This window comes from Perna viridis, chromosome 7 (assembly GCF_037379345.1).
Source record: "Perna viridis isolate PV_CMFRI_1.1 ecotype Kerala chromosome 7, ASM3737934v1, whole genome shotgun sequence".
In the NCBI taxonomy this organism is placed as follows: Eukaryota; Metazoa; Mollusca; class Bivalvia; order Mytilida; family Mytilidae; genus Perna; species Perna viridis.
Genome location: NC_142451.1, coordinates 36,142,116 through 36,168,004, shown reverse-complemented (window position 1 = coordinate 36,168,004; position 25,889 = coordinate 36,142,116). Strand labels below are relative to the sequence as shown.

The 25,889-nt window shown below is 31.4% G+C and overlaps 2 protein-coding genes across 8 annotated transcripts in view; one reads left to right on the top strand and one right to left on the bottom strand.

Annotated features, from left to right (window-relative positions):
- Nucleotides 1-16,613, bottom strand: part of LOC148612489 (uncharacterized) — a 28,353-nt gene extending 11,740 nt beyond the window's left edge. Inside the window, exons 1-4 of one of the 3 annotated variants that reach the window (XM_088593974.1) lie at nt 7,322-7,464; nt 5,653-5,734; nt 5,155-5,280; nt 2,026-2,086 (exon numbers count right to left, since the gene is read on the bottom strand). In XM_088593974.1, coding sequence (XP_088450100.1) covers nt 2,026-2,086; nt 5,155-5,280; nt 5,653-5,734; nt 7,322-7,464 — 412 coding nt within the window. Of the gene's footprint in view, nt 1-2,025; nt 2,087-2,708; nt 2,811-5,154; nt 5,284-5,652; nt 5,735-7,321; nt 7,465-16,583 lie in introns of those variants that run through there. The other 2 variants (XM_088593975.1, XM_088593976.1) reach the window with 2 other exon arrangements.
- On the top strand, nt 7,085-23,573 carry LOC148612488 (KAT8 regulatory NSL complex subunit 2-like). Of its 5 annotated transcripts, none has more exons than XM_088593979.1 (8): nt 7,085-7,147; nt 13,628-13,869; nt 17,284-17,459; nt 18,552-18,666; nt 19,483-19,646; nt 20,017-20,262; nt 21,570-21,724; nt 22,973-23,573. In XM_088593979.1, the coding sequence occupies exons 1-8, from the start codon at nt 7,100-7,102 to the stop codon at nt 23,516-23,518; spliced, it is 1,692 nt and encodes a 563-aa protein (XP_088450105.1). In that variant the 5' UTR covers nt 7,085-7,099; the 3' UTR covers nt 23,519-23,573. The 5 variants fall into 5 exon arrangements, with proteins under 5 accessions (XP_088450105.1, XP_088450108.1, XP_088450107.1 ...); XM_088593982.1 differs by lacking the exon at nt 7,085-7,147 and adding an exon at nt 7,155-7,172; XM_088593981.1 differs by lacking the exon at nt 7,085-7,147 and adding an exon at nt 7,472-7,599.
- Nucleotides 23,574-25,889: the final 2,316 nt, after the last annotated feature.

The window sequence follows — 25,889 nt, the reverse complement described above, 5'->3', positions numbered from 1 at the left end:
TGACAATGGAACAATCAGTATAATAAAATAAATAACATATAGCTTAGCCTAATGGGCTATGCCTCAGGGTAACAATGTATTTTCAAGGGGTAACAAACTGCTCTATCACCCTCTTAGCTTTATATTGTTCATATGTTAATTTTAAGTCTATAACTTTGATCTGAAGTGAACTGAGTGTTTTCATGTAGACAGTAATAGAGACATTGATTTTTGTTTCTCTTTTTTCACTGTCTTAACATCTACATGAGCATACTGAATGATACTTTCCACTTTTTTCCTTAAACAAGTCGCAAGTTTATTTTCAAGTAGGTACATTGTACATTAGTAACATGAATAAATTTAATACAAGTATGTGTTAACTGGATGTGAATCAAATGACAAGTGGTAGATTTGGTACAGAGAAAGGCTGTATATGAGACAGAATAATCAGTTTTAGAGTGAAGGAGCCAAGCAACCGAGCAAAAAAAATTATATTCCATTAATATTTTCCAGTTAACAAATTATTCTCCACAGATCTATACAATGTAACATGTACATATATTACTGCTAAAATACTCTCTCAGATTCCTTAAAGGACAATCTTTTAATAGGGCAGAATACATCATGTCATGCTGATATGTTCATTAGTCAACATTTAACCCTTGTAGTGCTGTTAGTAATATATAGGGCTTAGATGCTGTGGCTGGCTATTTTTTTTATATTCTGATTGAAAAGGGTATGGACTGTTCTAATGCTTATAGCAACTTGATTTCTATGACAATGTAGTCGTGTCATATATCGATGGAAAGGTGAGTACCTGTACTTTTATATGCTAATTATAACTTGTAATTATGACCTATTTTTAACTGTAAATATTAATTAAGGTATGAAAATAAAGATATACAATAATGTGAATGTATATTTTGTCCCCAGACAAATTTCCATTAGGAAATCTCCATTATTTTCTGGTGGCTGTTCATCATCATCCAATGAATCGAAACCTTCAAATTCACCCTCACTATCAGAATCGTTCATAAGTTCACGAAAAAAGTCCTTGTGTTGAGGGAGAAAAGCAGCCATTACGAGAATTCATATGCATATATTTTAACCCTAGATATTCTCCTTAAAATTACGCGAGACAACAGAAAACTAATCAAATTGCTTGTATTAAATATTGTTTAAGCAATATAAATGTTTATTTCAAGCCTACATTCAATCGGCGAACATATATAGCTGACTAAGAAGGGAAAACCCCAATTCAAACTAGTCTGGGTGTAGTAACAGCGTCTCTATATACAATACCGGACTAGTCCGGACGCAGCACAATAAGGGTTAAGACTTACGGATAAGACATTTGCAAAAAAAAGAAGTAAAATAACATTTGGCATAGTTTTCTTTGTTACATGTAACATTGAGTGTATCATGAATGTTTGTTTTATTTCAGCAATAGGAAGGAAATTTTGAGAAGGGGTCACTTTCAGTGTTTTATTCATTAAGATATTCAAAATGAGAAGGGGCCACTTTCTGCCTGAAGGAGCAAAGAGTCCATGGTCCCTTGCCTTCCCAACCCCTGCTTGAGGGTCAATGCTTGGTAGAACAAAAGTATTTATCTATTTTTCTATTTTAAAAAGTTCTGTAAACTTAGGATATATATCCTTTTTTTTTGGTAAGCCAGTCCTGTGTTGTAATAAAAGTCGTAGTTGTCATTTTAATGGTTTAAAAATTAAAGAATACTGTTGACAACTCATGTCAAATGCTGATATGCCCTGACTTAGTAATGAAAGAAATAACCAGTTAAATGTATATTGCCAGCAGAATGATATATGCAATGGGAAAAGCCAATTATCATAGTAACATGATTTATTTTGCCAGTCATCAGTTTGTCTCTATTTTCATATGCCCTAAATAAGATGTGGATTGAATATTTCCATTTCCATTTTTCTACATTTACATATAAAATCAAAAATTCAAAGTACTTTATTCTGCTAATCATGGGATGATAGGGACAATGACAAATGTTTATGATCTAATGCACATGTAACTTACCTAAAGTCTGTAACAAAATGCTCTCATTGATTACAAGCTGATGTGCTTCATTCAAATAATCCTGAAAGCAAACCATGACTTGCCAATAAAATCCTCATTTTTAGTTTTATATATAGGGTGCTATGCTTATCAATTTATGCTGCAAGATGAACAAGGTACATAACTTGAACTAAATTTTCAAAAAGAACTAGACAAAGGGATGCCTCCACACTGCATTTTAACACAGCAACCGCATAATTTTTGGTTGTCAAAATTCATTTACGAGAAGATTGTTGTGTCTGAGAGACACATTTGTTGCCCCCTCAGTTATTTTCTGACATATACAAAAGTTAATTTATACTAACAAGCTTTAATTCTTTAGAATGGCAACAATTTTATGATCAGACAAAATGACTTAGTCCAACTATCTATGAAGGTGTCAAATATTGAAAGAAATCAAAACCCTGATACTATGCACATCCTCAATCCATATATAGTCATTCTGAAAAGTATAAACATCCTAACCCAAATACTGTGGGAGGAGTTATCTGGAATAGACATGTACCCTATTGGCTCAAAATGGTGAAAAAATGATTAAGTCCAACTATCCATAAGAATGTCAAATATTGATGGAAATGAAAACCCTAGTAATACGCACATCTTCAATCGATATATAATTATTCTGCAAAGTATCAACTTCGTACCTTAAATACTGTAGGAGGAGTTAAGCAGAATAACTATGGTCTCACTAACCACTTCTGGTTCAAAAGGCCACCCCACTATGTAGTACCAAAAACACACTGAATCTAGACATATGCATTGTAAGTGTATTATTTGTGTGTATTATGATTAAAAGTAGTCAAAATAAAGCTGAGAATGTGTACTTTAAAATCATATATGTAATTAACTACAAAAGTATATGAATATTGTTTACATGTGTGATTAATTTGCCTCCATGCTGTCAGTTAGCAGAATAGGTAAAAATGTGGATTTTCAGTATTATTTATTCAAGTAAATTTTGTGAAGAATTTCTACTATCATCGTACCATTAGCATAATGATTTTAGAAGCCTTATTTTCCAAGCTTCTCAATGGTATGCAGCTTTAAGATGTCATTTGTCCTGGGAATTCACAGTGAGACTTTGAAAATTACTTTTTTAACATGTAAAGTAATGGAAACGTTAGAAGTGGTTAGTGAGACCTATATACCTTGAACAGGACGGGCGAATAGACGGACAGGGGTAAAACAATATGCCCCACCTGAACGTTGCAAGGAAATAAAACACAGAATACTGCAGTTCTGAGGTTGGGACAGAAATTATCACAGTGAACCCAAATAGGGGACGATGTCACAGTTGATTTGATGTAACCTAATCATTGGAAATTGCCAATTTTTATAGTATAAGGACAGTTTCATGAAAACATCATGCAGTAAGAACAATGGAAAACTATAAAGCAGTGGTACTGGTGGCCTTTTTCAAACTATCTCATCCTTCTGAATTAGGAAAACATGCATTCTTTTTTAATGATTTGAAAATTGGAATAACCGTGTTACAAATAAGTAGTTAAAATAATTATTAAATATAGGACGTCAAGAAAATGACAAGCCAAAAACATGTAATCTGTGATTTTGAACAGAATAACAATATCTTACCCTTAGGAGTGAAACTGGGAAATAATTTATCTTAGTTGGGATTATTTTTTTTGCCATTTTTTTTTTTTGACAAATTGGGAAATTATTCTCATCAAGGGAAAGGCCTTATTGTGGAAGTAATTTAAGGCAAACAATATCACTGCTAAAGTGCTAGTGCATGATTTTTTCAAAATTTGAGTATGCATACACAAATGTAAAGTTTACTTTATTTTCAAGGAAAACTTATTCATTCCATCCAAAATATTTGACAAAAATTACATCATTAAATTACAATTTTTTACGATCTTGAAAAGTCATGCGACTTTAAGTCTGAAACCTATTGAGACATTCCTTTATTTGAGCTATTCTTATATATTCAGCAATGATAAAAAGGGAATTACATCTGATAAAAATAAAATTTCCAAGGTTGAAGAATGTCAATGCAAACAACACATATTTATTTTTAAATTGAAATTATGTGTGTGCTCTACATTTGATTTAATTACAAATTTGTGACTATAGAATCTCTCAGAAAATTCGGTGTTTCTCAACCTATTCATTTCCCTGTATTTCTTAATTCCACTACATACATAGCTTTTTTTCACGTATTCTAATTTTGTTTTGCCCAAAGTTAAACTTTTCTTTAAAGTTAATCTTAATACTGTTTTCATGACTTTTGATGTTTATGAAATGGTCACAGACTTTTTGTAACTTCTACTTGTAATCAATAGTTCTGAAACACATGAATGTTACAATGATCCCGTGTATATAGTTGCCACCATTACACAGATACCTGGACAGGTTGAAAAACATGCTAGTCAGACTACTTTAATTAAATACCCAACAGGTGGATATCACTTGATTAAATAATTATTTTGATGTACCAGCGATTACACAAATAAGCTTGGACATTTATCTGCTATTAGATTGAATTTCTTTGGTCACATTATGATTGGTTAAGACAAGATGTATTTTTAATTCTGAAAGCCAACGTGCAATTTTTACATTTACGATATGATAAAAATGCAATAATTATAGTTGGAAATTGATTTTTATGTTCTCACAATTTATTTTTATGTCAATTTAGTATTTATAACATTATGGTATTGATCAATATATTAAAAAGTATTTATTTATTGATATTAGGATTGCATAAAAGAAGTAATTCCAATTATCCAACTATTGGTCCTACATGGTTCAACTAATTTATTAGGCTTTAGTTAATAGTACTTCCTGTTTATGCTTGTGATTTCACAGCATAAAATTGATGGGACTCAGATTGACTGAAAATAGTCAATTTCTCCATTATGTCTCGTTGTATAGTAAAATAAATTTATCAATTGCTATTGGTGTGTAAATGAATTGAAAGAACCCCACTTGTAAAAATCTCAAACTCACAAATGGAAGTTATACAGAAGTAAGCTATCATCAATCAACATGTTAGACACTTGCATTCTTCACACAATTCTCTCTCTCTCTCAAAAATCAAGATATATATACGTGTACTACTGTACTTACTTCACTTTTGGTGTCTACTTGCGTTTCTTTACTTTGACAAATGTTGGACACTTTGATGACATGCTCCAGCTTGCGAGGTTGTTCTTCAACTTTGGCAGCTAAGAATAAAGCAGCTGCTGCCATAGCCTTTAAAACAAATTAAAGTTGATTGAAAATTAAAAAACACAAGAAAATGTGTTTCAAAATAATGACCTACTTTGACAAAGCTATCTGATTAAGAACTATAAAATGACTAACATTTTTTTAATGTACATGAGACTTTTCAAAGTTAACTTGGTATCTACAAATACATGTGTCTCATGTGTTAATGTAATGTTGCATTGATCAAATTTTTCTACAAGTGTAATAAAATAAGTCAAAATGAACACTGCCCAAGTATTTCATCCAGCAAAAGTTGCAAATTTTCCATTTGTTAAACTTTTTAGATGCAATTGTGTCTAAAGTAATAATTTCTGTAGTATTATACACACATGTAGTACTACCCTTGCAACAACTTACATTGCGATGGAATTTCTGAAATGAATGAAACATGTAGAATCTGTGCATGTAGACAATGGCTGTATTGATACATAGCTGAGTTCTGATAAATATGTCAAGGAAAACTGATAAATCTAGTCCTTATGATAAATTGTTCGTACACGTAATTTACTCTCAAAATACAACTGTTTCCTCAAATGAAAGTCTCCCAATGATTTGAAAAAAAATACTGTAATAAAAAAGATTTCTTATTACGTAGAGCTGAAAAAGACATTCTGATAAAATTTGCATTATTACAGTTTGTGACTTTTTTTTTGGTTAAATTAATCAAAATTTCATTGATAGATTAGCATATAAAATCCGATGTTAGACATTAGATATAGATACATTTCAGGATAATAACATTTGACAGAAAAATGACTTTCATATTCACAATTTACGACGAATCTGATTGAAACTGGTTTACAGGTTTAATTTTAGACATAAAAAGGATATCAGATCTGAAGGCTAAAAGAACAGTAATAGTTATGTGAAAATACATCTCCAAACATTAAAATATATTTGTATCTGAACTACTTCTGTACTACAATGAACCATTTAAAAATCCTAGCAGTAACCAAATCAAGTTTCTGTTCCCTTGGCTCCTATTCCAATGCTACATGATCATAAGCCTGTTGACCTCAATATACATATTATTGGAAGATTTTTTCAGAACGAAAATTAATGTGAAAGTCATCTATTGTATTATCTCTGCTTTATAATTTCAACTCAAAGCAGCATCTTTATTTCGCTAGGACATGGATGCCCTGGGGTTTCATAAATATTTTGCAATGCAGGAAATTTTTCTTATGTAGGATGTTCTTTTCATCATTATCTTTCATAGAACTATATGAAATCTGAATTTTCTGATAGATAGCTTTCAGTAGCTTAAAAGGGTGAAGTCATACTGAAAGGTTTGGATGCCACTCAGGGGATGGAATGGAACACCATTCCAACACACTAAAATGCTAGTGTTGTATTCAAAAGTTGAAGTGTGATAAATATTTCCCAAATACAATAGGCAGAAGGACATTTTGTATGATCAAGCTAACAATACATTTGGTAAATAAAGAATGTTTCCATTGTAATAAACAAAATGATGCTTACATGTATTCCTTTACATCAATTATTTTCCCCATATAGAGTAATAATATACAATAATGTTGTGTGTTTTAATTAATATTGAGCAAGTGCAGAGACTCGAGTTACTTTAATTTATTTAGGTAAATTAGTGGCATATATTCCTTTTAGACTATTTTAATTATCATCCAAGGTGTAGAAAAACAGTTGGTAAATAATTGAATTATATTTTTGTATTCTTTAATTTCAACTATAAACTTACAAAATATTTAAAGGAAAGACGAATTAAACGAAAATAGACCCATGTGTTTTGTCACATGGTGATGAACACGTGACTCATTTTCAGAAAATGTCTGACAACGACAAGAGGTCAAGGAACCTCATCGCAGAGAAGAAGGTATTCTCATTGAACTACTACTTTTGTAAGAGTTCTTGATTTTATTGAAGATAAATAGCATCCGATGGTTGGAAATGTTCAGACTACAAGGTCGAGTACGACCGTTCATAACATAATCAACGAGTTTCGCGACACGGTGTTGTGTAATATGCCCCTTCCCCTCAAACAGGATACACTTGGAGCCGTTGTCCCATATCCTGGATAAGGTTGGCAGCCTGTTGTCTATAGATAAGTTCTTTGTCGTTTTCTATCCCATTCTTTCGGCTGGGGGTATTTAAAAGTTGTTCTTTTGTGAAGTTCCATCGCTCCCCCGCCATTTAAACAACACCGAGGAAAATGGGAATTGCGCAAGCGCGTTTCAATATTAACAGGACAGAGCAGAAAGTGACAATTGGTTTGATTGATTGTATTTTAATTTTCCTAATTGAATTGGACTATATCGCAGTTTCAAGGTAATCATTAATGATTTCATATTTTTGGTTTCAATAAATTAATCAATTTTGATTTTTATTGAGTGGAAGTATTAAAGGGACTTGTAAATATTTATATCAATCCGCATGGAAGTAGCTCAACAATACTTTTACCAATCATGAAATTGATGATTTGAAGGTATTCAATCTGAATTTGCACCATAACTTCTTCTTAGGTTCTTGTATTATCATTTTGCACTAAGTTCACACGAAGTTATTCCCGTGGAACGATTGCTTTGGAGCTCGAGCCCTTATTTTCGTTAAGCCGAGACCTGTTGACCGTATAACTGTTAAGGAGAACTATGCGCAGGGAAAAATAGCTCATCTGTTATTTTTTTAAAGCGTTAGAGGGTTTAGGCGAGTGTTGGTTAACACCTTTAAAATTGGGGTTTAGGAAAAAAATAAGAATTTTGGATACTAGTTGCCCCTCATATGTGACCAACAATGAAAAGTTTAAGATTGTGAAATATTAATAAATTTGGGAAAATTTACTGGTGTGACTTGGAGAAACTTGCGAAGAAAGCATTTTTCAAATTATAACAAGCAACTTGAGCCAATTGATCCCTGCTACCACCAAGAAGTCCCGTAACTCCTGTCATAATAGTCGAATTTCCTCTGACCCTGCTACCCTCCTGTACAATGTATATGGATACACGTACATATAGGATATACATATATGTCGGGTTGGGGTCAGAATGATGTGCCATACAGAAAGTTGAAGGTTCAGCGGTACCGTAGAATACTGCCCTTCAACCACTTCAAATGATTTTCAAGTTGCGCATGTCATATCTACCTAATTCAATTACAGAATCATTTTTTATTTTTGATAAAAGTTTTGATCATTTTTCCCCACTTTGTTGACATTTTGAATATATTTGAAGTGGCATGAGAAAAGAGTAGGCTGAGCTTGTTGGGTTTCATTTGGAATGGAACAAACACAATTTTGAAAACCAGATTTTAACAGAATACTTCATTTTTCCGCTGAAAAATTAAGTGTCTGCTACTATTCGTTCCAAAGTAACAAGCTTGTCTTACTCTTGTTTCGGGCCACTTCACATGTATTACAATTCAAAATGACAACAAAGCAGGTTCTCTCGTAAATAATGATCCAAGCTTCAATAAAAAATGTAATTTTGTAGCAAATATGGTATCAGCATACCGGAAAACGATTCTGTAATCAAACTAGGTAGGTATGACATGCATGATTCCAACTTGAAACTTGTTAGAAACAGTGGAAGTGTGGTACTCCGCTGAATCTCTAATGTTTTGTATGGCACATTCTTCTGACCCAAACCTGACATATCAATATCCAAGTAAAAAAGAGAAAGTTTGCAGGGTCAGAGGAAATTTGGACTACTGTAAACAAATGTTGAATCATAATGGTCACACAATATTTCAATATTTTATTTGCTCAAGCACATTTTCAATTTGATCAATTACAAAATGGTGACTAACAATCCTAAAAAGATTTGTCAAACACTTTCCGAAGAGTTGATGTCCACAACTATGTCTGGACAGACAAACACAAGTATTTTTATGTCCCTAGGGTTCTCTTTAAGGCTAGTACACATGTCCTTGACGCAAGAAAAATTTGCTGGACACATGAAGTTAAAACATCATTTATCCTCATGCTCAAGTTCAACATGTTTTCGTGGCTGAGATAAAATTGGGTTAATTTTATGTCCTTTGACAAGTTTGGTATCCTTTGTAGTAAGCCATCCCTCTCTGGGTTGTACTTTTTTATTTTGAATCTCCCACAAATCATTTAGTATTGTATTTAAAAAACATTGCTTCGCATAACTATGATAAAAACTTGTATGGGAACTTCTACATTTACATGTATATGGCTTTTTACCCTTTAGTCACCTTTCTCAGATTCAGGTGCCCCCTCTCCCCTCAATACATTTCATATTATTTGCAAACAAATTCTATTAAGAAAAACTAGATTTATTTCACTATGAAATCTGTTCAGAACTGTATTTTTTGTTACTTGTACATTGCTATACTTTTGTGACATCTCAACTGCATAATTAAAATACAGATCTTTTCAAATAAATGTTGCAATTTTACTTCATAGTTGGCTGCATGTATTTTCTTTCGGTCTTCATTTAATTTAGGCAGTTATTGTTTGTTTTACTTTTAAACTGTGAAAAATAAACAGGAACTTGATCTGGTTGTGGCATGTGGTCACTCCAGGTGAAAGATGATTAGTACACACTAATTTTCAGCAATTAAGATTCACTTAAATTAGTTGTTAGTTGTTTCTTTTATGTTTAACTATGAATACTGCACAAGAATTACACCTAGTCACAGTGGGGATAAGTCAAACTGATAGATTTTTACACAGTAATGGCGATGGCACGGCTTGGGGTAACAGCTTGAGATTATACAGAAGCCAAATTTATGTTTAAAGTCCAATTTCAAATTAGTTGAGGAAAGGAAAGTCGCAAGATTTTGTGGACACATATTTTGTCTTCTTATTGAAAAGAAAAGATTAATAATGCAGTGTATATACTGAAGTGAAGTTTTTTAACATATTATATTTTAATATACATGTATGTACATGTATTAAGATACAATGTATAATCGGTGTGAAAAGAAAATTGAAGCTATACATATAAATCAACATTTTATAGATGACAAGACCAGAATTCACATGATCTGATCATGAACTGGCTTTGAAGCCACAACTATACTCTGAGGTGCGTGACCAACAATATTTATGTTTTTTTGTTTCTATATTAGCCAAAATTTGGGGGTTCTTTAAAATGACCTGTTATTTCAATGTTAGTACATGTATCAGTTTCAACGTGAGTCAACAATGATTGCAGTCTTTCTTCAAACGAAAGTTTCAAGACGTAGTTACATGTAGGTACATGTAACTAAATACACATTACATGTGGAGTTCTGTCATGAGGCCAGCAAACAGAATAAGTTTGTTTTCAAATAAAAAATGAGTTGAGTTTACTTTACACATTTTAACAGGGATTTAGCCAGGATTTTCAACCCATTAGTCACTTTTGCGTAAGACTAAATCTCAATACTGTTTTTTCTTTTCGCCTCGCAAATTTATCAGCATGCATGTATATACATATACTTATAACAACTATTCTATAAATAGTAACATGTTTATTTCTATTTCAGCACTGATATATAAATAACAGATAATTCATATTAATAAAAAATAATAACATACAGTTTCTACATTAGCAACTATTCATGAATAAAAAATGCAAAAAATATTTTGTTACTGTGTCATACATATCGTGTGTAAAAATCTAAAAATTGTATACAACAGCTACTATTGTTGGCATGTGTCTAAGAATGTAAAGCACTGTTTACTTGATCAGTAATGCATAAATCTCCTGTCCTTAGCCATGCACCACAAAGTGAAAGCCCTCTTAAAATCACTTAAAAGTCACTCCTTGCTCAAATTCTGGCTTCATGGATTTGGTCTGGACTGCCCGTTTATGATCAGCAGTGTTGATCTGCTTCTGTATATTATCTTTTAGGAATGCGTTGCTTCCGATAGAAAATGTATTGGTAAGTCCAGCATCTTGGCAGTCACGGCAGTACATCGCCCCATCTTTGTAGTATATGCATGGAAATGTCTTTGACCACTCTGGTTTAAATTTTGACTTTAATAGTCGATCACTGCGACTCTGTAGTAGTTGACTTATTTTTAGACTTTTGACCTTTAGGTACGTTGTCATGTGACGACGAACTAAAATAGTTCGTAATGCGAACATAGTTGTGATTCGAACTGTGATTGAAAAATCCAAACATCTTTCCATTTTAAATACATCGATGACACTTTGAGTACTTTGAGAACGTGTCACAACGCTCAACAAACTAATCATTACCGTTAATTAATTTGTCTGTCGGGATAATTAGCCTCAACCAGGTGATCAAGCAAGGTGTGATCAAAGGTGATGCAATCAAAACATTGGTCATGATTGTTTATTGTAAAACCCTAATTGGCTTGGGAATAAAGTTGTCAATTACGGGGTCATGGGAACATCAGAGGCTTTTTTACCGATATTTTTTGGGAGGGAGCGAAATATCAAATGAAGAATCGTGCACGAGAAAAACTTGCCACTTTCGAAAATCTTGTCAATGGCGAAAATGGCGAGCGCTAGCTAAATCACTGTTTTAATATGGATGACATGCATAATTGCAGTGAGATACATGTGTGGTTTTGTATGATTGTACATACATGTATGTAGTACTGATGCAGGCACTAAAATAATGAATGTAGCACTCGAACTGGTTTTAAACCAGGAAAAAGGGTGGGACTCACCATGTAAAAATCATAGTGAGAACCCTGGTCCCCTTCCTTATACATGTACATTTAGTAGCAGGGAACAATTATCATTATCAAAAGTTACATTTTGTACAAATGGAAACAGCAAAAGTATAGTGTACATGTGCATTTTATGTTCATGTAAAACACAACAGTGTACATTTCTACAACTAAATAACAGTATAACATCTTCAGTAGAGATGTTTCAAATACAATAAGTATGGTGGTTGTTATTCTATTATTTCCTGAATTTGCATATCACTTTTTTTTTTCTGTGTGAGGTCGGTTTTCTCAAGTCTTTTATAGTTTTTCTGCATAGGTTGATGAATATTAGTTTATATGAATGTCTTTTTTATTTACATTACATGTATATACATGTACAATGTACCTCCAACAAATGTGTTGAGACTCTGATCACCCTAAAGAAGTTCTGATAAATACTCACTGAGACTTTAAATGGACATTACTGTGTACATGTAAGTTGTCTTTTAATTCGTTTTTTTTTCTAAATTTTCTGTATTTCTTAGTTGAGATTTTTTTATGGAATGCCATGAGGATAAAGGAAATTTAAATACATTTACGTAATTTCACTAAATAACTCTGTGAAAGTTAAAAAACGAACATTGATTTGATAACAAGAACAAATTAAATATATACATCTAAATACTTCTCCTTTAGATCCTTGTTGAATAAAAGAAAAGTTCATTGGTCATAATGGGTCTAAGCTTTTATGACATCATTACCCAAGTACAATAAATATGTTTGCAAACTAACAGAGAGAGAAAGTTCAGAGCATTAAGACATGCATTTTTTGGGGTCACAAAATTACAAATAGAAAGGGATTGAGTAAATTGTAAAAAAAATTGGGAGAATGAAAATAAGTGTTTTACCTGTTTAATTTTAAAATTTTGTCCGATATGGACATAAACTACAGTAACTCAGCTGCATTTCAGTGATTAAAAATGTAAACAACTTAGTGGAAGTAAATCAGCATGTAATGTCACAGTGCATGCTTTATTTTTCAGTGAGCCATTTCACATGCTGATGGAAAATACAAAGACCATGTACCTGCATATACATATAAATTAAAAATTATATTTCCAAACCTTGTAATTTACATGTATAATGGTTGAAAACCTACCATATTAGGGGTAGTACCCCAAATGAGTGCTCACCCCTTATTTCAGGGGTTGTTCCCAACCTGTTCAAATCTTATCAATACATGCTGTTATTTACAATTAAAGTGTAGGTTCACTATTAGTGGGATGTTTTCTCTCACATGATCACAATAATTAAAAATATTACATTTTGCCAGGTTTGGTCCACTGTCTCAAAGGAAATACATTTATACTGTGTATTTTCATGTGCAAAATTTGTTTTGAAATTGTGAAAAGTTTTGGCTATTACTTACATGTACATGAAGGCACTTTTGTCCTTTTGTACTAAGCAACTTTTGTCTTAAGCAACTGTCTTTGTATTTTTTTAAAGCTACTTATGACAGACTGTAATAATGATCTTACAGAGTTTTAAATTAATAGATGTACATGTATATGTACAGTGTACATGAAATTATGGCATGCACATTGCCCCTGCCTACATACATTGTAATACATGTACATGTTCATGTACATGTAGCTTGAACACTTAAGACATACAATACATGAGGTGACATAAAATGTAACTGGAATATTCATTCTTTATTTTTAGATGAGCATTAGTCGAAGCAAACTTCCACAAACAACAATAAAGAAACCTAAACAGCCTATCACTGGACTGTTCTGTAACTATTCTCATAGAACATGTATGCATAACAGGCTTGAAGGACATGAATACTGTATAAAACATATTCTAGAGGACAAATGTGCACCATACAAACAGTGTTCCTTTATTTCTCTAAAAAATGGAAAGAGATGTATTAATGCTGCACCTAAGTCTGACAAGAGAGATGGGTGAGTTAAAAACTAATACATGTATAAATGAAAACAGTCAGACAAAAGAGATGGATGAGTCAATTAAATTAACTAAGATTCAAAGAGCATTTACATGTAGTCTGACAAAAAAAAATGGATGAGTCAATTATGAAACAAGATTTTAATGAGGATTTACATGTAGTCAGACGAGATCGGTGAGTCAATCATATAAACTAAGATTTGGGGAGCATTTACATGAAGTCGGACAAGAGATCGGTGAGTCAATCATATAAACTAAGATTTAGGGAGCATTTACATGTAGTCAGACGAGAGATCGGTGAGTCAATCATATAAACTAAGATTTAGGGAGCATTTACATGTAGTCAGACAAGAGATTGGTACTTCAATAATATAAATGAAGATTTAGCGGTCCGTCTAAACACTGCAAAGACCGGTCTAATACACTAAGACCCATAAGATGACATTTTTCTGAAGTAAAAGTACTACCATTAGAATGGTCATTTAAAATTACAGAAAATACACTAAATTTAGTGAAAAAACAGTCATTAATTTGTTAGAATTGTAGTCTTTTGTGTTAAAATTTTCTGCACGTGCCAACAATCCTATGTGTAACAGACCATGACTGAAAAGATACCAATTGAATAAAGATAATTGTGGTTAACAATTTATAAGTATTTTAAGAGTGGAATTTATGAGTGATTAGAGTTTTGGAAAATAAATGTTGATTGAATAAGTCGAATGGGGCTTAAATGATTTTTTTTTATTTAATTTTTGTTCTTGTTTTTATGAAAAATCGTAATGCCGACTTTGAAAAAGCCTTTAAAAGAAATGAATAAATAAACAGTACTAAATCATACAGTTTTAGATAGTGGGACAATTATTTTTTACATTAATAACATTAATGGCAAGGATTGTTAAGACAACTTTGAAATCTTTTCTGTGTTCTATTTGCACGAGGTCTTCTACGTTGAGTGTTTTTTTTTTTGTCTCTGGTAAGTTGGCACTACATGTTTTCCACATTTTGAACACACTATGTAGTGCAGATCGTACAAATGATGGAAACGATCATTGTATGAATTGGGAATCAATGAAATTGAACAACATCTTACAATCAAAGGACAAAGAAAGTGGACTATTCTGCTTGCTTAGATTATAAAATCATGCAGTACGAACAATTTATGAATCCAGAACTAAGATTCATTTGATCCATTTAATGGAAAAAATAAAAATGAAATTATCAGGAAAAAATCTTGTCCGTATTATATGTAACAAGAACCAAAAAATCAATACTATTTTCTAATTTCAAATTAGGTGAAAAGTTCTATGTAAATGATCGAAAGACTAGTCTAGACAAGCAGCTTTCGTAACTAAACAAAAACCAATGACTCCACCTTGCAGTTTTTAAGGTGGAACTAACAAAACTATGATGTGTGTATATCAAACTATGTTAATAAGTAGAGACATCATTTCCATTTTATGGCATTCTATATGCATTTACTTTTATTACTAAAACTGAGTAAATATTGAAAGGCTTTACTATGTATTTAAAACATTTTCTATGCATTATATTTTTAACTTCAAATAATAACAAAACCACCAAGGAGTTAAATATATTTATATATGTTACATTATTATACATATTCTTGAAACCATGTACAAAAAATTAACATAATTAACGATTTAAATAAGATTATCACTAATGAACAATATCACCAGAGTCAAGCTTGATTGGTTATTCCTGTACGCATCAATGACTTTAACGATCAATGGACATCAAAGAGCTGTGGTCACGGTCGGTCACTCGCGTGATTGCTGGCACATGCTGGAGAAATTGCACAAGAGACTAAACAGTGAATGGTCCAGTGACTATTATTATATTAAATTCCGTACAATAGTTGCATTTTTAAATGACCTCTCCAATGGTAGTACTTTTACTTCGGAAAGATGTCATCTTATGGGTCGTACTGAGTCCTACTGAAGTCTTCTTTGAGTGAAAATTATCAGACAACTCCTTGTTTGAGTTATTGCCCTTAAAAGTCTTCTTGAATCTAAATTGTTGGACAGCTCTGTTAAATTAATTGCCCTTGGAAGGCAAAAAAAATAATCAGGTGAGCCATTCAGGCTTGTGGGAGCCCCTTGTTATTTTTGTTAAGTTGCTTTATTGGTCTTTATGATGAAATGTTTAATTATTCATACCAATATGTCTGCTCTTATTAGATAATCCACATTGAAAATCCAACAGTTTCTATTGTATTGTAGTGTCATTTACAGAGTTATCTCCCTTAAGATTGAATTCTACAATACATTCTATGTGTTTTTTATCTCCCGAAAACAAGGGTTATATAAAAAGCCACATGTTAATTTCTGTTTACTGTAACATTTTAAACAAAATATCAAAAATATACAAATGCAAAAATATTTTGTAAAAATACATGTACAAATGTGCATGTATGTGATTTACATAAGATGAATTAACTTTTGAAGTCAGAAAAAAACCTGTGTTATTTTTTTCTAATGGCATCTGGCTAAATCAATGTACATTTATTGTGTATCTTCCAGCTACATGTATATGTATCGGTACATTTGTAGAGAAGGAATATACTTGTACATTTTTACAATAAATTGTAAGAAGTGAAATTTGTGATACTACAAGGTAGATGTAATAGCATATTTTTGCAGTTTCAGGCATATATATTCTACTTTATGAAAACTAAAAAAGCATTTGTTCTTACCATGTTATTGTACATACACAAATGAATCCAAATGCTTTATATGTTATTAACATACAGGTAAATTTAAATAGTATTGCATTAGTTTCTATAAAAAGCTGTTATATTTTTAACACTAGATGTTTCCAGATTATATAATTGTTTTATAATGTACATTGTAAATATGCAACATAACTAATTTTTATTATTACTGTATTTGTTTAATATTTTACATTGTATATTTTTACAATAGCTTTTATTTATATGAACTTGTATTCAGTAACAATGTTTGTCCAAATTCTGATGCAAGATAAGAAATATTTATATAAGAAATTGTATGGAGGGCACTTTAAGGTCATGAAATATGTATAGATATACATGTAGAGTGGCATGTTTATTATGGAAAATGGGATATATCATACTAGAAGGTAATATTTAAGAAAGAATATGTTGAAATGATACAGTTACATGAATTACAAATTTATTCAAGTTATTTGATACAGGTATGTGAAAAGGTATTGGCATTTTTCAACAATTTGCTTGTGCAGTTTTATGATTTTGCATTTACATGTAACATATGATTTATGGTATCCGGATTTGTCTTTTATTGTTTAGTACATGTGTATATGAGTGAATCTGAATCAGGAACTACATACACTGTGTATAGTACTAAACGTTAGATAGACATGTATTCAAATCTTTATACATGTACATGTATTTTCAGATACTGTGCAGAACATGCTAGAACTACTGCAGTTTCTCGTCAAAAGTCAACAAGAAAACGACAACCATCAGAATCAGCTGAAACTTTGCTGGAGTGTATAGACCACTACAAATACAATGATGTGACTAAGTCTAGACCAAAACTATACACAGATTCAACATGCAGTAAAGTTTTAGGTAAGTTGGATATAACATGTAAGGTCAGTCAATTATTTTTCCGACGCCATCGTTATAGTTTTGCTTTTTACCCATTGACCTTAAAGACACTCTTCCATGGAAACGCAAGTCACCTGATCGTAATTCTGTTTCCCAATTGGCATAACTTAGTGGCGTTTGAAAAAACTGTACCAAAAATGTGTGCCATGTGTTATTTCCCAAATGAAATGTAGAAAATTTTAAGTAAAAAGAATAAAATTTTAATGTGTCGGCTATCTTTTTTGAAAGATAGTACTTGTTACTACTACATGTACTAGGAGTTCTTTGTATTGCCCCCAGTCTGTGGGAGTGATTAAAGAATATGTCTTAATATATTTATGTATATTCATTTTTTTTTAAATTTAGGAAATAAAGAAAATTTTCATATATGTACATGGGAGATAACTCAAATTTGTAAATATATTTTAGTATGTCTTAATATACTATTTACATTGTTTTATCATTCTAGTGTTATTCCTATATCTGTTACCTAAAAAGTGATAACTCTTTTTCAAAATCCATGCAAAATAAAAGCAGCTTTGAAATTGAGAAAATGACTGAAAAACTGAAAATATTACAGCAAACATGACATGGCAAGATGTGATGTTCTATCAAGACGTTCAAAACTGATGTTATTTTGTTTTATTGGTAACATCACCCTGAAAGTGAATGTAACATAACATTGTCAATGGAAATTTTCACAATTTTTTAGTATCAAGGCAGTACTGAGTAGCCTGAGATGAAAAATTATCAGGCAGTAGGGACAATGGAAAATTTATAAAGTTGCTGGTACAACAGATACATTTAACTACAACAGACATGAATATTTTCCCGCTTTTTTGTGGATAATACTATTGCAAATCTGGATTTTAGTGTTATGATTTTTTTCGCTGTATATTTACTTCTGATTTTACCAATTTCCACTTAGTTTGTTGACTTATATAATCATCCCTTATACAAGAAATCAAATGTTACTTGTACAATTGTACTGTTTGTATTTGTATATAAAATGCTTCTATTGTATTACTATTTATATGAATTCCAATTTGATTCTGTTTTTTTTCTATTCTTCAGAATATGCCAGTTCCAGTGATTCAGATGCTGAATTCCCATTGGTAGACCAGGCATGGAGAGGTGATGGAGAGAGTGATGCTGAGAGCATTGACAGTGAGCAGGAGGATTATCTTAAGTAGGGTTTCTGTTATTTTGTAGGAAGTTAGTTGATCAAGTAAAATTTTAAATAATACTCAATTGTTTAAAAATATAAAATTTAAGTTATATACATGTATGTATGGGCTCAGTTTCCATATGAACAATATTTTAGGCTGCATTTAAAACAACTTTATTATATGAATAGCAGTGATTTGCCAAATGTTCCTTGTGATATAAATTTGGTAATTTAGCTCTCTGACTTTGAAAATAGCAACTAATAATGGAGAAAAAATGTATAATAAATGCTTACCCTACCTGTGCACCTGGTCCATGCTCCCAGTTTTTAGTGGAGTCCAAGTTGCTCATTTGCTTTTGTTACTTTGTATGTATTATTTTAGTTACTTAATGTTCTTTGTTGTGTATGTCTATTTTCCATGTTTGGTCTTTGTCCCTGGATTGCTTTCTTTTGATTTTCACTAGAACCTTGGTGCCCTTGATTACTCCGATTATCAATTTTTATCACAAGTAAATAAAATATAATCACTTGTGCCAAGAACCTGTTAAGATTTTATTCATGCACACTCGTCATATCTAGAACTTCTTTGACTCTCGAGATCATGTTTTGTTTATTCACCCTTTCAAATTCATTATCCTATAAGTCTTGTGTTCTTTTTGTCTCCTTTTTCTTCAAACGATATTTGTAAATTGGATATTAATTGGAAAAAAATCATGTTTCACTTATTGTGTGAAATATAAAATACTTGATTTAATTTTTCTATATTAATATTTGACTAGTTGTATAAACTTCTGATAAGAAGATTGAAATGAAAACTTGTTGATTTTTTGTTTGTAGGTATGCTGGTGTATATACAGCTGAGGAAGTCGCATTAATTACTAGGGACAAATTGATACGGTTACAGTCATTGTATATCGATCAATTTAAAAGATTACAGCACATAATGAGAGAAAAAAGAAGGAAATATCTTCACACTTATCAAATGGAAAAAGAATCATTAGGTACACTGTATTGAAATATAGATTTTTTTTATACAATGAAAAATTTGACCACCAAGAAAACTGCTGAACTTGTGAAAGATGTAATTATTCTTTCATTTTGAGAATTTACACCAATAAGTAGTTTCATTGCAGTAGAAACTGAGTACATACACAATCAATCAAATTAACATTCTTAGAAATACTGGATTGAAAAATTGATACATACATGTCTTTATGAAATTGTTCATAATGTGAACTTTTACACTGTAAATAATTGGGGTGATTTCTTACACAAAAAATTGTTTGTAACAGAGCACTGTGTGCATAGACAACTATCAAGCTGGAATGCAGTAAGGTAGATAAGCTTGATGAATAGTTTTGTCCTTGACAGGGGCCATCAAAGATTACAAAGTTAATCCAGAGACAAGAACCAAGTATGAGAAGCTGAAATACATTAAACGATACCACAGAAGATATGGCAAAGAAGCATTATTACATCGACAGTCTAAGCAGAGAAGGATAGCTGTTTCAGAAGGTGCCAATTATAGACCCCCATCGTATCCTAGATGTGTCAATGTTGAAGGAAACAGTAAATGTACAGAAAGAGCATTGCCGTTATCAAAATACTGCATAAAACGTATCCTTTATCAAACACTACAAGCATTTTTGCTAAGTTTCATCTTTATTTTAATAAAGAGTAATCAAGGGAACCAAGATACATGTAAGCAGTAGATGTATGAAGTAGAGATAACTCACTTAAGAAAGATGTGAAGAAAAATAGACATGCTGTCAAATATTTTATACTTACATTCTTTTTTTTTTGTCAGTTAGTGAATGATAAAACTAAATTTTGATTGTTTCAAGCTTTGAAGGTTCAACTTTGGCAAGAATGTGAATACAAAAATATGTAGAAACTGTTTGCCATGGAAATCTCTTATTTTCTGCGGGAAGGTCCTAAATTCCTAATGGTTTAACATGGACAGAGTTCTATTATATAAGAGTTTTTAATACCTGTACACATACAGGGAATGACCAGGAATGACCTACCGATCAAGTCAATGAGATGCTTGAATACGTCATTATTGAAGGAATTTTATTGTAATTTTTATGTTGCTGACTATTGATACAGTTGTAGTAGTAGACAATTGGTCATTGGACAACACCTGTTTTTTGCTTCTTATTTCGTCTAAGAGTTATGACATTCTTTAGTATATCAAAATTCTAGAGGTCTGAACCTTTTCAACATAATTCTTTGTAATGTCTGACTATTACCCTTTTCAAGATAAGCCATTTACAAATTAAAAGTAAAAACTAAAACAAGATGTCTGTTTCTTGATTAAATGTAAAAGTGTCATTAATGAAACAGTTTCTTTTTCTAAAAGAAGAACCTAAAAAGGGAGATAACTCCAGAAATTTTAAAAGTTTCACTGGATTGATGACATGAACAACTATCCTGACAATTTATTTGTTTTTGTGGATTTGATATGGTGCTGTTGTGTTTTGTTGTTTTGTTTTGGTAATCTGCTTTTATCTTACCTGCATGTTTACCAAATAAACAAATCTCTGCAGTTTTAAAAATCAAGTTATTAAGGTGAAAGAATTATGCAAAGTAATGAAAATTTATCGACCCAAGTTTTGAAAAAAAGCCATAGATTTCCTCAGAATGTTCTTCTGAATTGCCCATGATTTTCTTCATTGTCAATGATAATTGTTCACTAATAATATTACATGTATGTCAACTGAATTAAATTCATTGTAATTCAACACACATGGTCAGCATGTGTAACATGAATGATAATCTTTTGTATAAATGATTGATGAAGATGAAAGTTTAATATATGGTGGAATATATGAATTTGCAAAAATTAATCACATTCGGATAAGATTAACCCTTATAGATAGAAGTGTTATACATGTATTACTGTTGACCTTAACTTATTTAAGATATAATGAATGATACCCATCAAGCCTTGTTCAGACGGTGTACCTTTGGTGATGCTTCCTGTACCTGTCCAGTTGCATCATGGGAAGAAGATGCCTACTGTCATCGTCATACTCCTCTCAATGACATAGAACCTAGGGTACATCTTGTTGAGGGTGTAAGTATTTTTTAAGTATTCCTAATTTTCAGATATACAAAATAATGGCAGTTTTGAAGATGAGACAGGAAATACTACAGTGGCCCATTAAGGGTGAGTTGTTTTGACGAGACATTCAAAACAGACACAATTTTGTTTATTGGCAACATCACATTTGATTAGACATAATGTTGTCATTGTAAATTGCTAATATTTATCTGTACCACAGCAGTAGCCTGAAATAGAAATGATCAGGCAGTAACAACAATAGGAAAACGATAAAGTAGCTGATAACTGCAAATACAGCTTCAGTCTTGTGCAATGGAATATCTCCTTGAAACCGTCTTCAAATCAGTGATTAACCAAATTAATTTGCTGAGATTTTCTGGTATGTTAGGAAATCCTAAAAATAAAAACCTGATCCAAAATTGTATTGGGTTTATGGAAGCAGGAAATGATGTGGTCACTGTTGTCAAGAATTGTCTGCTATTTGTTTATATACAAAACTAAGTTTGAATTTAAATTATTTTTACAATAGAAGATAATTGAATCTTCATTGCTGGTACAGTATTTTTCCTACGTGCCCAAAGAAAAAGGTCTGCCAAAATCAAAATATTGTGAACTTCAGAATTTTACTCAAATTTTCTATGCAATTTTATGCTTAATAAAAAAAATTATTACTTTAATAATTTTCTCTCCACTTGTTTTGAATTAAATTGGCTTAATTTAATTCAATTTATGCTTGAAATGTACTTGTTCAATATTTTTTTTTGGTACAAGAAAAACCTTTTTTTGTCATTTTGTTGTAGTTTAGGCAAAATTTCTTCCTGTCAGTTGTTTTAGAGTTGTCTGCCTTATTCTGCACATTATCCCACTGAAGATATTTTGTCAGTTATATTCTGTGAAAGTACTTTTATTCGTGGATACCAATTTTTATGGATAAGGAAAGAAACACAAGTTTGTGTATTCTTGAATTCCTTGGTTTTGAGGTTTTCAGTATACACATCAATGGTAATCTCCTTTTCAATGGGAACCAGATTTTGTTGTTTGGACTACCCACAAAACGCAGGAAAATTGGTACCTAATGAGTAATAGTACTTTCACTGTAATCTGACTGGATTCTTTTTAGGGTGGATTTTTTTGTTATATTTTCCTGACATAAAATCATAGATGCAGAAAGGACTGTAGTTGAGTTGGGATTTTTTTCTGCTGTTTGAATCATTTCTGACATTGTGGCAGTGCCCGATTGATTTATGATTTCAATTTCAGGAGAAAGAAGAAACTCTTGTTCTGACCAAAGAAGCTTTAGAAAATCTCTTACCAGACTTGGAGCTAAATCCCCAAGATATGCTATTAGGTACACATATATTAGGTCAAAATCCAGAATTTCCTGATATGATTTTCTCTGGGTCAGACCATGAACAAAGTGAAAAGAAACATTCTACTGTAAACAGTGATTCTGTGGTAGCAAATAACATCCAAACTGTAAATAACCAGGACACAATGGACCCAACTGGATCATGTGCACCTACAAAATTACCATCAGATTCTGGAAATTCTCAATTCACACCACCAATTAACAATGCTGCAGAAAGTTTTGCACAAATTACTCAGAAGTCTTCAGGAATGGAAACTGAAGATACATGCAATACAAACACTCAGGACAAAAAAGAAATGATCTCAGACACAAAGCAAAATAATGACAAACCTACAAATGGAGATGGTGAACAGAACGGTGGTGGTCAAATGAATAGTAGTGAAAGTGGTGATAAAGAGGAACCAATTGACCAGTCTATGGAAAATGGTGTTCCCTGACATCTTAATGTGTAGTAGTTGTTTTATATAGTGCTTAATAAATTTCAGTATAAAATGTTCATCTTTTTAATTATCATCCTTTTGATTAAGTAGATGGTATATGAATCATTCTGTTTGTCCATAATTCCTTGTATAATACCTAATATCTACAACTACTGGTACTTCTAAATTATTAAATTGGTTTTGATGAAACTATATATGAGGTTAATCACCATACAGATTTCTGCTTGAAATTATTTGACTGTTGCCGTCACATTTTTACACTGTTTTACTTTGTGTCATAAGAAAATTTTCATTTTTAAAATCTAACTAAAATACCAAATTTAAAGGTGATTTGGGGTATTTCTTTTTTTTTTTTTTTTTTTTGGTGGGGGGGGTAGGGGGTGGGTAATCATGCATTTTTTAGTTTTGCCACAAATGATGAAATATAGATTAATAACAGTAATGTTTAATGTTGAAAAAGAAATTTAAAACATTTTGTTATAGCAGCCTTACAATCAGAATTGATATCACAATGAAATACATTTTCACCCCTAATTTACATTAGTAAATGATTTTTTTTATCCTGGAATTCAGTAGTAGATACAAGATTCTTTGGGTATTCACTTTGACTAAATTGTTTGACTAGTGCAGATTATGCTTGTTTTAAAGCTACAAAGTTTTCCTGTGATGAGATTATAGGATGGGGTTTAAAATTAAATCTGATTGACCATGGGGTTTATTCCTCGTATGCCAACATCTTTTGATCTACTGGCAATTTACCTGTAAAATTTTGTTGGTGTACAAGGAATAGGTGTCAGTGGTTATCACAACAAAGGTGCATGCTTATCAAAACATTATTACTAATTAACAGATAGGTAAATTACAGGTGACTTATTTCAGTTCATATTTCAGATAGTTATTCCAGTTGTTAAAATCTGTTTTTTTTTTGTTTTTTTCTTGCTGTTTCTACTCAGCATTTTTTCACAAAATCATACATGTACATGTGTAGCACAGTAGGCTTTTGAATTATTTTTGTAGTCCAATAACTTGAAGATATTTCAATCGATCATTCAAGTTATGTAGGAATACTAGTACTGGAATAGTTACTAAGTATGAAGTTTTTGTTCAATTTAATAAAATATTTGTAATTGCAACACAATGTAGAAAATCTGTTTTTGCTGTAAGTGGTTTTAGGACTATACTCTTCATTACTATAAATTGATATCACATGAGGCAGAAAATGTAGAAAATAAAAATGTATTCATATTAATTAGTTAAAATGTTAGAATGAAATAAGTTCAGAGTTCGGAGTAATGTTAAATTTCTTTAATATCTCTGTATATAATATATACATTTCTTAAATAAAAGTTTAAAAAATGTTAATTTTATTACATTTTTACAAATTTTAATAATTCAATTTTATTATATTCTTACATATTTTTAAAAATCTGCTGTTTTCCATATAAAAAGGTATATTAATCTCAACAGTTAAATACTTACAAAACATTTTAATTGTTATAAAAACACCTAATAATATAAACATCTATTGAAATATTTTTGTTGGCATTCAAGGAAGACACCAACCATGGATCTTGTAATTAGTTCTAATAAATTATAAATTCAAAGTAGCATTCTTTATGAAAGTCAGACTGGAGGTAAGTACATGCATATCAAAACCCACATAATTCACTTGGGGATTTTGATTCTCCAGGATCAAAATACCCTATGTCACTGGAACTTCCTTACTTTTTCTGAACTCTACAAGAAAATAAAATCCAAATGTAATACATTTAATATCATTCAATACCTCTTTTATAACCAGCAAATGTGTTTCTGGCAATTATTCAGCTCAAAAATCTTCAAATCAACAAGATTTGAGGGACTCCTTTTTGGACTTGGAAGATATTCGGAAATAAAATTCATTCAGGGGATTTAGTTCTTGCAGTAAAGTGTCAAGTATTAATACTTGAGAAATCTGTAGTAAAGATGACATTCAGTTTCTACATAAAGAAAACAGTTCAATTAAAATGATATGGAAAACACGCATGTATGGTTACAGTTTGATTTTACATCATGTATACTTAGAAAGTTTGTTCACAATAGTGCTAACATCACTTTAATAAATTCAGGAACAGTTATTGACCACATAACTAGTCTTAGCTCGAAATTTGTTTTACTAAGATAAAAAAAATAATATATACACGTACATTATGTGTATGGAATTAGTACTATGCTCGAGTTGGAGATGAATGCATGGCTATCTCTAAATACAGAATCGTATATGACGTGTGTAGATCGAATAAGCATTGTTTGATCTTTTGTTCAAATGGTCTTTTTTTCTGCACCATGAATCACCTTTATCAGACCATTAACAGTGTCTAAATTTTAC

What these genes read in the sequence shown, in the direction of transcription:
- LOC148612488 (XM_088593979.1), top strand. Translation starts at nt 7,100, where the DNA reads ATGTCTGACAACGACAAGAGGTCAAGGAACCTCATCGCAGAGAAGAAG. An exon ending in ATCAAAATACTGCATAAAAC is followed by an intron (nt 20,263 to 21,569) that starts GTATCCTTTATC and finishes AACTTATTTAAG; the next exon opens with ATATAATGAATGATACCCAT. An exon ending in GGGTACATCTTGTTGAGGGT is followed by an intron (nt 21,725 to 22,972) that starts GTAAGTATTTTT and finishes TTTCAATTTCAG; the next exon opens with GAGAAAGAAGAAACTCTTGT.